The sequence below is a fragment of the Trifolium pratense genome, linkage group LG1, assembly GCF_020283565.1.
Source record: "Trifolium pratense cultivar HEN17-A07 linkage group LG1, ARS_RC_1.1, whole genome shotgun sequence".
NCBI classification, from domain to species: Eukaryota; Viridiplantae; Streptophyta; class Magnoliopsida; order Fabales; family Fabaceae; genus Trifolium; species Trifolium pratense.
Genome location: NC_060059.1, coordinates 3,848,743 through 3,862,946, shown reverse-complemented (window position 1 = coordinate 3,862,946; position 14,204 = coordinate 3,848,743). Strand labels below are relative to the sequence as shown.

At 33.4% G+C, this 14,204-nt stretch overlaps 2 protein-coding genes across 2 annotated transcripts; both read left to right on the top strand.

The window, feature by feature from the left end:
• The first annotated feature begins 1,595 nt into the window (after nucleotides 1-1,595).
• On the top strand, nucleotides 1,596-5,009 carry LOC123902814 (TIP41-like protein). Its single transcript, XM_045952611.1, has 8 exons — nucleotides 1,596-1,812; nucleotides 1,926-2,111; nucleotides 2,302-2,392; nucleotides 2,765-2,875; nucleotides 3,172-3,231; nucleotides 3,335-3,376; nucleotides 3,666-3,794; nucleotides 4,583-5,009. The coding sequence occupies exons 1-8, from the start codon at nucleotides 1,670-1,672 to the stop codon at nucleotides 4,685-4,687; spliced, it is 867 nt and encodes a 288-aa protein (XP_045808567.1). The 5' UTR covers nucleotides 1,596-1,669; the 3' UTR covers nucleotides 4,688-5,009.
• A 3,101-nt stretch (nucleotides 5,010-8,110) lies between these two features.
• On the top strand, nucleotides 8,111-9,864 carry LOC123902813 (probable LRR receptor-like serine/threonine-protein kinase IRK). Its single transcript, XM_045952610.1, has one exon. The coding sequence runs from the start codon at nucleotides 8,334-8,336 to the stop codon at nucleotides 9,495-9,497; it is 1,164 nt and encodes a 387-aa protein (XP_045808566.1). The 5' UTR covers nucleotides 8,111-8,333; the 3' UTR covers nucleotides 9,498-9,864.
• Nucleotides 9,865-14,204: the final 4,340 nt, after the last annotated feature.

Below are 14,204 nucleotides of genomic sequence, written 5' to 3'. Positions count from 1 at the left end.
TAGTTTAGTGGTTAGAAATTTACCTCTTAAGTTGAATAAGTGGGAAATTTTGGGATTCAAACTTCAATTTTTATATATATAATGCAATGTTTTTACCGACTGAGCTAAGTTCACCAAAATGAGACATTAATTTCTATTAAGAAACAAAGAGGGTCTCTACTCAACTTATATACTATATTCTAATGAAATTGATGGATATTCTTAATTAATTAAAGAGTTGTAATGTACCTACAAGTTTTATGGTTTGTTTTTATAGCGGAAGATTTATGGTTATTTTTTGTAATGTGAGACTTCTCTATATATTAATGTATCTTTTGCGCGTAATTGTACAAATTAATCACTTGAAGTAAATCAAGGATTAGACTTTTGACCAAATGGTTGAAACATTCGAGTATTTACCACTTATGTTACACACTATATTAGTTAATGTAACATTTTTATCAATAATATAAAAAAATAAGTATAATTAACTATTAATGTTGTTTTAGTCAAATTGTTTCGTACAAATTTATTCTTAATGGTATAGTTCTTTTCAAAATTTTTTTTTGGTAAAGTAGTTCTTTTCAAGTTTAATTTTGAATATATATCATAATAACAGAGATTTTAAAAGTAATTATTAATTTTGGCTAGAAGTTTTATTGTATAGATTTGTCTTGGATAATAGTACATTTTTTTAAGTAGCATAATGGCTAAAAAAAATTTAGTAACAAATATAATATTAATTTTTTTGTATTTTTTTGTATTTTTTATTTTTTTGTATGATGTGTCCATATATTTTTTTATCGATTAAAACTTTGTCAATGAATATTACAAAATTAAACTCTTACAAAGTTTCATATGTTTCCTCTACTATAATTTTATTCCCTTCCACCCCAACCTCTATTGATGAACTCATTTATTCTTAAGTTCTGTTTAACAAAAATAGCACATAAGCACGTTTTATGTTTTTTTGTTCAATTAACGTAATGGTTAAAAATTAAACCAAAAAAATGTAATGGTTAAAAATTTATATCTTGAGATAAATAAATTGAAAATCTTGAATTCAATTTCCGGTTCTTGCATATAAAAAATGGTATATATGTTTTTTTTTCTAACAAGTTAATCATCAATTAACCGATTTGACTTCTCTAATACTTAGTAAAATGAAAAAGGGGCACATGATAAAATCAACAAATAGAGTACATGCTTCTTAAAAAATAATAATAATAATAAAATAGAGCGCATGAAAGGTCATATGATAGTTTAACGAATATGCATTATTAGTATAAATTAATTTAACATTTATATTAAGTGAAAATGATATGATAATAAAATGATAAATGAAGTGATTTAACAGAATATAAAGTTGGAATAAAATGATAAAATGAGGTTATTTGTCGGAATACAAATTTGATATTTGTTGAATAATGTAAAATTATCCTACACTATTTATGCAAATTTCTTTTTCTCATATTTTTTAAGTCATGCCATTATTTTTGTAATTAAATTATTTTAAAAAGCTATTATTTGTTTAAGTCGTTGTCATCGGACTCACCCGACCCGCATTCATACTCCATTGATTCGCCCATGTTCTAAAATTCGATTTTCTGTAATTCGATAAAATCACCAAATTTTTATTTTTATTTACCAAAAATCAAAAACCCCAAACGCGAAGGAGAAGAAAGCGACGATGGAATTGGAAGTAGACGAGAACGACTTGAAAGCTGCCGGCGCCGAAATCTTCGTCGACGGTGGTCGGAGAGGTATTCGCATCCATGGTTGGTTGATCGAGTCTCGTAGGAACTCCATACTCAACTCATCAACCGTTCAAGAGTGAGTAATTCTTGCATCACACATTCAACACAAATTTCCGATTCCAAATTTCGAGAGTAAAGTTATTAGGAATTTTGATCATGAAATTGTTGTTATTGATGATGATTTTGCAGGTGGGAAAAGAAACTTGTGACTTCTCATTTACCAGAAATGGTTTTTGGGGAAAACACTTTGATTCTAAAACACTTGAATAGTGGCACCAAAATTCACTTTAATGCATTTGATGCTCTTTGTGGTTGGAAACAAGAAGCTTTGCCACCTGTTGAAGTTCCTGCAGCTGCTAAATGGAAGTTTAGAAGGTAAAAATTTGGAGCATTTTCATATAAATTTGTCGAGCTCAAATTCGTGTTACATTTCGAGGAAATTTTTATCTACTATTAAAATTAAATGTTAAATTTGTTAATTGCATGTGCCATTCATTTGAATTTTGATATAAATGACCTAGTTGTTACTTGTTAGCCTTACATTATCTTGGAATCAAATGTGCAGCAAGCCCTTTGAGGAAGTAATATTAGATTATGACTATACATTTACAACACCTTATTGTGGAAGTGGTGCCATTGAGATTGATAAAGAACTGGTATGCATACCTTTTCATTTATTTATGTCGTTGCGCTCTAATATTATTTTTTGTAGCAAGAGTTTTTGCTGCATACAGTTGTTTGTAGTGCATTACCGGCAGCTATATGCTATGAAGCACGGACATAGACACCGGAAACGACACAAACACGGACATGTCGACACCGTTAATAGTTTTAGAAAATGACACAATTCAATGTAATTATAACTTATAAGTGTCGGTGTCGTGTCCGTGTCCGACACCGGGACACGCCTAATCCGAGGAGTGTCCGTGCTTCATAGCATATGTTAGTGCTTTAATAAGAAAATATGGAAAATCTCATTAGTATTAGTATTTGTGCTGTTATTTAAGCTATTTAATTTTATGTGGTAGAATGGGACAAAGATTTCTGAGGAAACTGGCAATCTCCACTGGGAAGACTGTAAGGAACAAATTGATTTGATTGCATTGTCATCCAAGGAGCCTATACTTTTCTATGATGAGGTAGGTAGTGAGTACCTTAAATGATTACTTAGCAAGCCTCTGTTCACATGATTTTTTTTTTTGTGAACAAATCTTGTTGTGTTAAAGCAATTTCTCTTTTGCATTGTTCATGATAAATGCGCCTAAGTCCCTATCAGTTCTTTACTGTTTTGCTTCGCTTATGCAAGTTGATCATGCCAATATTTATTAGTGAAAAAGGCTATATATATCAGTAATGTTCCAGAACCAAATATAGGTATTTATGTTTATTTATCTGAGTATCTGATTGTCCATATTTTCTTTCTCATCATGAACAGGTGGTATTATATGAGGATGAACTCGCTGATAATGGAGTATCACTTCTTACTGTAAAAGTGGTAAACACTGTTTTTGTTTCTTATGTTGATAGAGGGTTCATTTTTTGTTATGCAAATTACTATGATTTTCAATGACTGATGATGTTACTTTTTTGTTTTATAGAGAGTCATGCCACGTTCTTGGTTTCTTCTCTTGCAATTCTGGGTGAGCTGCTACCTCTTCATATACTCAATCAGTAAATTTCTTCTTGAAGTTTTTAAGTGAAGCTATGTAAAACGGATTGTTTACTTCGTTGTTATTATTCGTATTGTTGATTTTGTGATTGTTTATCATATATAATAAAATATAGGATGCTTAAGTTCTTTCTAAGGATCTAAAATGCTTTCGAAAGACTTGGATATCAATGTTAATGTCAGGATTCAGCACATTTACTTGCTTCGCTCCACTTTCCCTAAACTTAATTTTTTTTCTGGTTGATCTTGTACTAATACAGCTTAGAGTTGATGGAGTGTTGATTCGACTGAGAGAAACTCGCATGCACTGTATATTTGCTGGAAGCGCAAATCCTGTGGTACTTAGGGAGACTTGCTGGAGAGAATCTACATTTCAAGCTCTGTCTGCGGTAAGTTTGTGCTATGAATCACATGTTATGTTCCCTATCTGAATTCTGAATGATAATTTCATTGTCCATTGTTGACCCGTGTAAAGAGAGAAAGAAAGTGGATGCATCCTTGTCTACTTCTCTCTATGCTGAGCTAGTCTATCATAGGAATTATTTTGAAAGTCTGCCTTTTGGTTGCCAAATTATATTTGCATAGTAACTGAATACTTGAATAGTTGATTCAGAGAAGGATTTGTTTAACATCTAATTTTTTATTACAAAGAACTTCTTAGTATAGTAACCCATGAGAATGCCCTAAACAACTATTTCATTATGAAAGACAGCACTCCTTTTGAGCTACTAAATCAATTATCAAACGCGAATTACTTTCTGCTGATTGAAAAGTAAGTGAGGATATTTGACACCCACTAATCTAACTCAAAGTGCTCCACTAATCTACCATTAATCAATTGAAAATATATGATGATCTTTACGGATTGAAATTTATGGGCGAATACACTCCTACTCATTTTGGCGAAGCTTTTTTAGTCCCGAGGGATCTCTCAATTATTGCTCATTCTTTCCTTTACAATCTGTTCAACTCAAAAGTGTTGGTGTTCAAGCCTCATGGCAATTACAGTCATCTGAATGGCTGTGGTTGTGAGCTTCCAATAGACCTGTATTATATTAGTTTTAGTTCCCCCCCCCCCGCAATGTGTTCATTTTAATCTTTTATTGTTCTTATTTACACTTGTATTTACAACTTAATGTCAAACATCTTTATAATTGTATCTGATTGATTGATGCAGAAAGGGCACCCAGTTGATTCTGCAGCATATAATGATCCAAGCATCATCAGCCAGAAGCTCCCCACTGTCAACCGTACGACCCAAAAGCTTGTAATTTCCTCTTAAAAGTTGTAAATGCCCTTCAGGGATTCTGATCAATTATCTTGTTTATATTTTATTCTAACTTATACCAAGACTGTCGAAATTATCACATGCTTCTTATGAGATGAGCTCAAGTTGAGATATGTGCAAAATTTATTTTGTACTTTTAGAAAAGGTGGGGGATTGAACTTGTGGAGAAGGTAATGCCCGGAACTGAGCAGACACTCGCATGCTAATCATTTGAGGATGGTTTGTTTGGCTTATTGATGAACATCGCATCCAATAGTGTAGCTCATTTTGCAGTATCCTTGGTGTATTTTGTTAAGGAAAAACGCTTTTAAAGCAACTGAAATGTCTCTCTCTGGCTGATATGACTTGCCGCCCAATTATATCAAATTATGAATATCTAACGCTCTTAAAATGCTTACATAATATTATGTCCATGCATATTTGACAACTTCACAAGAGTTGAAAATATTGTTTTTTGAAGAAGCTAAATAACCTACCCAAATTGGCAAGAGACCTTAAGAGGAGCACACTCTCAGGTCTCAAGTCAATACCAACAGATCAACTCAAGTGGGTTGAAAATATTATTTTTAACATACTGACATGATTGATCGTAATGTATTGACGATATAATTTTTTTGGATAAGAGTACATAAAATTTAAATTCATTATTTTTTTTATAGTGTTATTATTTATTGTTATTATGATCAGTCATACAACAATCCAAACACATAAGTTTATTTTTGAAAAGATAAAGCTCTAAAACAAAAGAAGCATCTTAGTAACTCGAAGGGGTTACTCTAGTGATAAAAAAATTATAGATTTTGTTGGAAAGTACTGGGAGTGTGAAAACGAGTCAAATACTTTGTGATCTTAAGAGAAGGAGATGTCATATCTCCACCCAAAATCTTAAAACCTATGAGTCTTTTCTTATATATATATATATATATATTCGACATTTTACTCATTCATCGTTGACATGAAATTAATAACAAACTTGAAATCCAACAATCTCTTTCTAAGTGTGAGTTCTACCATTCAATAATTGATTTAATACCAGGTCCACTCCTGCTTCCCACCAACCTGAATCATGACTCTGATACCACATGTTTGGGAGTCCGACGCCACATGTTTGGGAGTCCGACGGAGCGTCATGCGAGAAACAACATAACATTGCCCCCTCTATCACTTTAAATCCAACAATCACTAGGACTTAGCTTAAGGTTATGGGAAAAGATGTAGCTTCATTTTCTTGTGATTTTGGAGCACTGACTCATTATTTCCTGACATTTCCCCGAACTTCCCAACAAAATTTTGAAGGTTTCGCGCTTGAGTCTCGTTAGCAGGGACGGACTTGGAGGGGTGCAAGCAGTGGCTAAGGCCCTCCCCTCCCCCTCATCTACATACATATACATAATATATCACATACTATTATAATTTGTAAATATATCTATTATTTATCATTTACATTATATAAATAAGAATTTAATTGATATGTATTTACGGTGTAAAAATATTTATATTGTCAAACAATTATAAGTGTTGAATTATTAAAAATATAGTCTTTTAATAAACAAAAAATTAGTTGTTTCGAGTGGTAAGAGTTTTGAGTCTCTTAAGTAAGTGGTAAAAAAATTCATATTTGGCTGTTGCGTATGAACAAAATTCGACTGAGGGGAATAACTTATTTTTTGTGCCTCACATATTTCCCGGAGGCAATTAGTCATCAATCACCATTAAACAAGAACTTCGTAAATATAACACAATAACATTAAAAAAAAATTACATGGACAGGCGTAATAGAAAAATTTACATTCATTTTTATTATTATTTTATATTTTTCAGCCCCCGGTATGATAAGCTTCTGGATCCGTCCCTGTCGTTAGTCTCTTTGAAATGAAGTAAACATAAATATATTTATAAGTGTTATTTGAACATTCAATTTTCTCTATCTTAAACTGAGACATCATTCTCTCATCTTAAATTTTTATTAGAAAAAAAAAAAAAACAACGCATGTTATAATAGTAATAACTTTTATTTTACCCAAAAAGTTATGACATGCTACCCAAAAACAAATGAACATTTATGCTTGGGAGATCAAAGATGACTTTAGTATAATCCTGATCTCATAGGCATACTCAGCAACACTTGTACAAATTAAAAAGTATAACTCCATAGTCCATATAATAATCTAGGCACGGTCATTATTATATTTTCAAAAGAAAAACTAATCTTAATAAGACAAACTTTTCATAGGTTTTGTAATTATTATATCTAGACTAGATCTAAAATCAAACATTAATATGACAGAGTTTTAGCTAAAATTTTCAATTTTAAATAATATGTTAAAAAAACATTTTTACACAGTTGTCTAAAATAAAATCATTTTACTAAAATCATTTTTAACTTTACTTTATTTACTATATTTTATTTGTTATCTATATAAGAGAGATAAACACAACAATATATTGAGATTCTTTTTAATAAGTCTTTCTCTTTTTCTTATGTCTATCTTATTCATAAATGAACAACAAATTAAACATAGGTAAATGAAGCAAGTAAAATAAAACTCGAGCTACTCACCCTAACCCTACTCAAGTTTAGTAACCCTAACCTTTTTTTTTTATTTTGGTATAAGAAAACCCAACCCTTTGCTCTAATTATATTACTAATAATGAAGATATATCAGCATTTTGTTTCTTGACAGAGGTTTATTTTTGTCGACTTAGATTAGATATTTGTAATCACAATGATTGAATTGAATAACTTTGGAAAGCTGTTGGTATGATTTGTAGTGGTACTCAGATAAAAAAAGTGAGGCGGATCAGTTTCACATCAAATACAGGTCCTGAGTGCAGTGCACCTGTAATCAAACAATTTTAGTCAACTTTGGTGTCCCCATTCTTTTTCTGTTTTTAAGTTATTGTCTCCCTCCCAAGTCCCACCTCATAAGAGAAGCTATTTTTCTCTCCCTCTCATTCAATTTCTACTTGCACCAACATTTGTCACAACTCATTTTTCATAACGTACTTCCATAAAAAATTTATTATTACTAATATTCTTTTTTGTTTTTGACCATATTATTACTAATATTCTAAATTAAAGAGTGTGAATGTTGTATATAAATAAACTACCATACAATTGCCTCTCAGTCTTGGCGTTTTGTAAGCTTTCATGATTTTGTTCTTTGTAAAAGACGTTTCATTGAATTGAGGAGTTCAATTTCCACATACAACATCAATGTTCTAATCTCAAATCCGCAACATTGCGTTTCTAAGGTATTGTCCTAGACAATATTGTGCGAGCCTCGAAGTTTCGTCCATTGTAAAAAAACGATTCATTGAGTTGAAGAGTGGGAATATTATATATAAACTATCATTAATCTCGATTCTCAATTAATGTGGTACTTTAAGATCTACAGGAATAACTGAGTAGTTTTTTTTTTTTTTTTTGAGTAACTAAGTAGTTATTGTTGACAATATAAAAAATAGTATCTGAGTTAGGGGCATTTCATTTCTTCCTTAAAATACAAGCAAAGCAACAACCATTAACCGACAATAATGCCAAACAGCTTCTGAACAATCAGCAAAACAACATATTTTAGCATCTCATACACAACACAACACAACACCAAATCAAATCAAAACACACCAAAGCTTCAATATGCCAAACCTCATATTTCTTTGCCTAACTATTACAATCTGTCTTTCCATTTTCCACACCAATTTCCTTGTACAATCCCTCACTTCATCCTCAGACATTGAAGCTCTCAAAGCATTCAAAGCCTCAATCAAACCATCTTCAATCTCACCTTCATCATGTATAGCATCATGGAACTTCACCATTGATCCATGTTCTGTTCCTCGTCGAACTCACTTCATCTGTGGATTCACCTGCACCATAGATTCCACACACATCAACCAAATCACACTTGACCCTGCAAGCTACTCAGGTTCACTCACTCCACTCATTTCTCAACTCACCCAACTCATCACACTAGACCTTTCTGATAACAACTTCTTTGGCCCAATTCCATCTTCAATCTCTTCTCTTTCCAACCTCAAAACCTTAACTCTCCGATCTAATTCCTTCTCTGGTTCAATTCCTCTTTCTATAACCTCACTCAAATCTCTTGAATCTATTGATTTTTCACACAATTCTCTATCTGGGTCTCTCCCAAACTCATTGAATTCTCTCACAAACATACACAGAATCGATTTAAGTTTCAATAAGTTAACCGGTTCGATCCCAAAACTACCACCCAACTTGCTAGAACTTGCAATCAAGAACAATCTTTTATCTGGGCCACTTCAAAAAACAACCTTTGATGGATCAAACCAATTAGAAGTAGTTGAACTAAGCGAGAACACACTCACAGGAACAATTGAATCATGGTTCTTACTTTTACCATCACTACAGCAAGTAAATTTAGCAAACAACAGCTTCACGGGGATTCAGATCTCAAAACCAGCACGTGGTGGAGGAAGCAATCTTGTAGCATTGAACCTAGGATTTAACAGAATCCAAGGTTACGCGCCCGTGAATCTCGCTGCGTATCCTTTGCTGTCGTTTTTGTCGATTCGTCATAACTCGCTACGTGGCAATATACCATTGGAGTATGGGAATATCAAGTCTATTAAGAGGTTGTTCTTGGATGGAAACTTCTTGGTCGGAAAACCGCCGCCGGGGTTGTTAGCTACCGGAGCTACGGTTTCAGGGAGCTTGGGAGATAATTGTCTGCAGGTGTGTCCAGTTTCTTCGCAAATGTGTGCGACTGCACAGAAACCAAACTCTGTTTGCAAACGAGCATACCGTGGAAAATCATAGACCACTATGGTTTGTGTGGTGGTTATATTAGTTAACTTAGCAGTTGAAATATAAATAGATTTTTTTTTTCCCTAAGGTTTTCTGTATAACTACATTGATATTATTAGTAAGTATATAATGTAATGTAATTGTAAGGAAATAAATCACTTTGATGTAATAAAATTAGGAGAATGTTAACTTGTGCCCTTAAGGCACATGTTAAGGAAGCAAAAATAGAAATTATTAAATGCTATTTTGTGTATTTTGACTTTTGAAACATTAAATTTCTTGTATCATTAAATATTAAATTTCTATTTTGGTATATCTTAACATGTGCCCTAAGGGCACATGTTAACAAAACCCATAAAATTATGTGAAACTTTGTGTTTCTCTTGTTATTATAGGCAACAAAGAAGGAACATGTAAAGTTCTCTAGTGTTATTTTCATGCAATAATTTGGCATAAAAATGTTATGTAAGGTGATATGAGTTTAAACCTACAATAAATTGGTTGTGATGACAGATTTGAATCTGATGCAATATATTAATTTGAATGAACGAATATATTTTTATTTTAGTTTAAAAAAATTGGTTTACATGATGAGAGATTTGAATTTTTTAAGTGGTTATAGATTTGATAACAGTCTTACGGTCTGAAAAAATTCAGTGGAAGGAAAAAAATGAGAAAATAGAACATGCGCCGACAATATAAAATAATTTGACACTGTCATCCAATATCAATCATGTATTCCGTCAATTCAATCCACTTTAATGGTATGACACGGGGGAATAGCTGATTCCTATTAGATGTTCGTATAAAAATATTTTATGCTGATGTAGCATCTTCATTAAACTCGGAAAAAATTCATCTTGTGTACCCCACAAATTCTCCGAAAAAGATTAATAGCCACTAAACGCTCATTCCGGTTGAAAGCCCTCTTTGCTTGAAGAACTTATCTCTGAGGGTTAGTTGTAAACTCTTTAGCATTATTTTTTAATCATTTTTTCTGTTTGCTTTCACCTCATTTGGAACTTGCAATCTTGGAGTATCTCATTCTCTAAATAATTGTCGTTCCAGGAGTTGAAACAACTAGCTGCTGAAATCCGTTTAGATTTGTCTTCTATTATGTCAAGTACATCAATATCACTAAATCCAAGTATGGCTGTGGTGGAGCTGACAGTTGCAATACATCATGTTTTTCATGCTCCAGTAGACAAGATATTGTGATCAAGTAGGATTTTACTTATGAGCAAAAATGCTGGTTCATCTTTGAAGCTGAAAGTTGTTAACATGGTTCCAAATTTTGCAACAAACCAATGAATATTCCCTTTTCATGGAGTGAATATGATGCATTTGGTGCAGGTCATGGATGCAACAGCATATCTGCTGGACTTGGTAGTATATATATTTTTCTTCCTTGTTTCATCATTTTATATTTGTTTATTGGAGCATTACTCAGGCTTTGCTAATGTTATTTTGATTGTCATTTACAGTTCTGACTCTTCTGAGTATATATATGTGTGTTGAGACTTTTTTTCTGTAATAAATATGGCCACTTCACAGTTTCCCTCTTAAATAAACTAATGGAATTCCGATAGGTGAAATCTCAAATGTTCTCAAAGTCATACGGAGTATCTGAGCAATTGAGGATATTTGGACTCGAATATGGTGGTGATTTTGAATGATAGCTGCCACTCTTTACTCCCAAAAGTTGAGGAGGGACCGAAAACCTCTGTCAATGCCCTATCTAGTACCCTTAGCAGGCTCCAATCCAGTAAATCTTTCCGGAGATTTAGAGAAGTTGCTAAGGTATGCAGCATGCATCTTTTTCTTTGCAGAAAAAATGCAAGATATCTGTCAATTAGTATGCAGTGTTTGTTGCTAGCATGCAGGGTTCATACAACAATGCCACATCCTTTTTTTTTTTCTTCCATGGGGTGCGCTAGCCTATGCAATAGTGCAACACATGGGCGACACACGAGAAGCCCAATAGCAAGCTATTGTAGTGGCTTCTCCCCCTTATATAATAGACAAGCAAATGGATGGTATTGCTTTTACTATTCTGTTATAAGTGTATCATATGTTTTGTTCCACTGCATGCTACTTCTTTTTGTAAAATGGCTTAGATTACAATTTAGGAGTCTGTTGATTTGCTTAAAAACTAGGAACTAGACGAGACAAGAATTTTTTTCACATACTTGATTTTAAAATGCTCATGAGACAAAAGCAAGAAACTATGGGACAATTTTTTGTATCAAGGGCAACACTACGTTACATAACCTAAAAGTCAAATATATTTATTTACCCCTCTATATATATTGCAATGTTTAGCGCAGCATAAATATTGTACAATATAAAGGATGTTGTAGTAAATTTTAGCCTATTTTGTTTGTATTGTTTATTTACAACCAAGCAATATACGTGAACATGATATTGAACTGTGTTTTTGACTCAAGTGTTTGTTCTACCTGTAATGTGCTTGAGTCATCAAATGTGTCCTTGGTTTCCTCCCTTGTCGAGTTTATTTCAGATGCTTAAGCCTTTCAGAAAATCAAATGAATCACTGCATTTATTGATTAGCCTACTGGTTGGAGTCAACTATATGCATAAATGGGCACGATTGTCAAAACACCAAATTTTAGTAAAATCATGCTTCCAGGAAATTTATACCTTAGCTGCTTTATGGTTCTGTATGTTAACTTTTCAGAATCTTTTATTACTGATTTGTTAGACAATGCTGGTCGGCCTCAAACATATGGGGATTAATTTGTGGAGACCTTGGTTGCTGAAGCTGATAAAGACAAAGATATTGTGGTTGTTCATGCAGGCTTCACAACCGAGCCATCACTTGAACTGTTTCGGGAAAATTTTCCAGATAGGATTTTTAGTGTGGGAATTGCTGAGCAACACGCAGTGACATTTGCTCCTGGTTTGTTATGTGGTGGATTGAAGCTGTTTTGCATTATACCTTCTTCTTTTCTACAGAGAGCCTATGACCAGGTCCAACCTTATTTCAGCTTAAGCTATCATGATAACTACTATGTTGTAAATAAGAATTTCTCCATGAATAACATATCTTGAGTCAGGGCATAGCATAAAGCTCATAAAGCTTTTGTTTTAGGCCCCCACTTAATATAATTACCACTATTTATTTTAATTAGGTTTCGAAGGATCTATTTTAAAGTTTGTTTTAGGCCTAGATATGTATTGGGCCGACCCTTTTTATAGTGAAAATTAAGGAAAGTGTGCTAAAGGCTCGATGTTGCCTTACTGGGATATGGATCAATGGTTCAGAATTATCTAAAGGCTCGTTCACTTCTTGCAAAACTTGGCGTTGAGGTGATTTTGCTGATGCAAGGTTCTGCAAGCCCCTTGATATCAAGCTTCTAAGGCAGCTTTGTAAGCACCATTCGTTTCTAATTACTGTTGAGGAAGGATCTATTGGAGGGTTTGGTTCCCATGTTGCTCAATTTATTGATCTTGATGGACTTTTCAACAGAAGAATTAAGGTAATTAGTTTAAGCTATGTGGCAAAGTTATACCTGTGTCATGCTTACAGGAATATTTGGGTTTATGAATGTGTTATTGGTAAACATTGACATAACTTGTCTTGCAAGGCAAGACGCTTGCAAGACGAAATTTTATTTTTCTAGTGAACGGGTTTCTGATATTTTGTTTCATTTTTCTGCATCAATTCTTCCAGAGGCGATAATGTGAAGGGAACTGGTTTCGAGCACCAGGAGCCCCAGATAGTAAAAAGAGATTGAATTCTTCCTTATTTTCATTAATGCTCAAGGCAGTTGTTACATATAGCAAAGGGTCTAAAAACTTCCACAATTCTAGGATCATAGTGCCTTAGCAAATAACAGAATGCAAACAGAATAAGATTCTACTACACTTCCCATCTCCCCTCATACATCCAATACCCCTTCCAAACAAAGTCATCTATCTAAGTACTTGGGCCTAATTATCACTCGTTTGGGCTTAGGATCCATGGTCTGTGCAGTTTGGCCCAAAGACATATCAGGCAACCAATTGTCTTACCAGACAGCTATATTGAACATCCATCACCAAACCAACAGCATGACCAAGCAGGGTTAACCGGACATCGCATTGCTGCGACAACATTGAGTTTAGTTGGCCGTACCCGTGAAGCTCTATCGTTTATGTGTCTGTGACGTAGACGCTTCATGTTTTGCAATCTTGTGTAGTTTTGTTTTACATGTCTGGTGTAAAAAATGTCACGGATGCCATTTTAATTTTAATTGTATGGATTGTATAGAAATCAGTTATGATTGTCAAATTGAAGGGAGGGAAAAGCTAATTTTATCTGTGATAGTCTAACAAATCATGATTCATTTTGCCATAGTCTTGTGGAAACAGATTGTGTTACAGTTACTTAGTCTAGCAGAAGTGAGTAATAGACAATAGTAATAATGAACTGCGGAATGTGGATCTGGCAGCTCCATTCTACTTATCTTGCTATGAGTCAGAGGAGTTAGAATCTCTCAAATTTCCCTCTCTACAGCTATAATTATGAAGATTGTTGTGAATCCAAATCCCAAATATAGGGAAGTGTTTACAGCAGTCCTTTCAAGCAAAATTCTCAACATTATGTTAGCTAATATGTTGTTTAAAAGTCATCTTTTTTAAGGTTAGGAAGCTAAGTGAGCACTGCACATCAGGAATTACTTCAAGCATCAAGGAACTACAACAGAGATAGCTAGG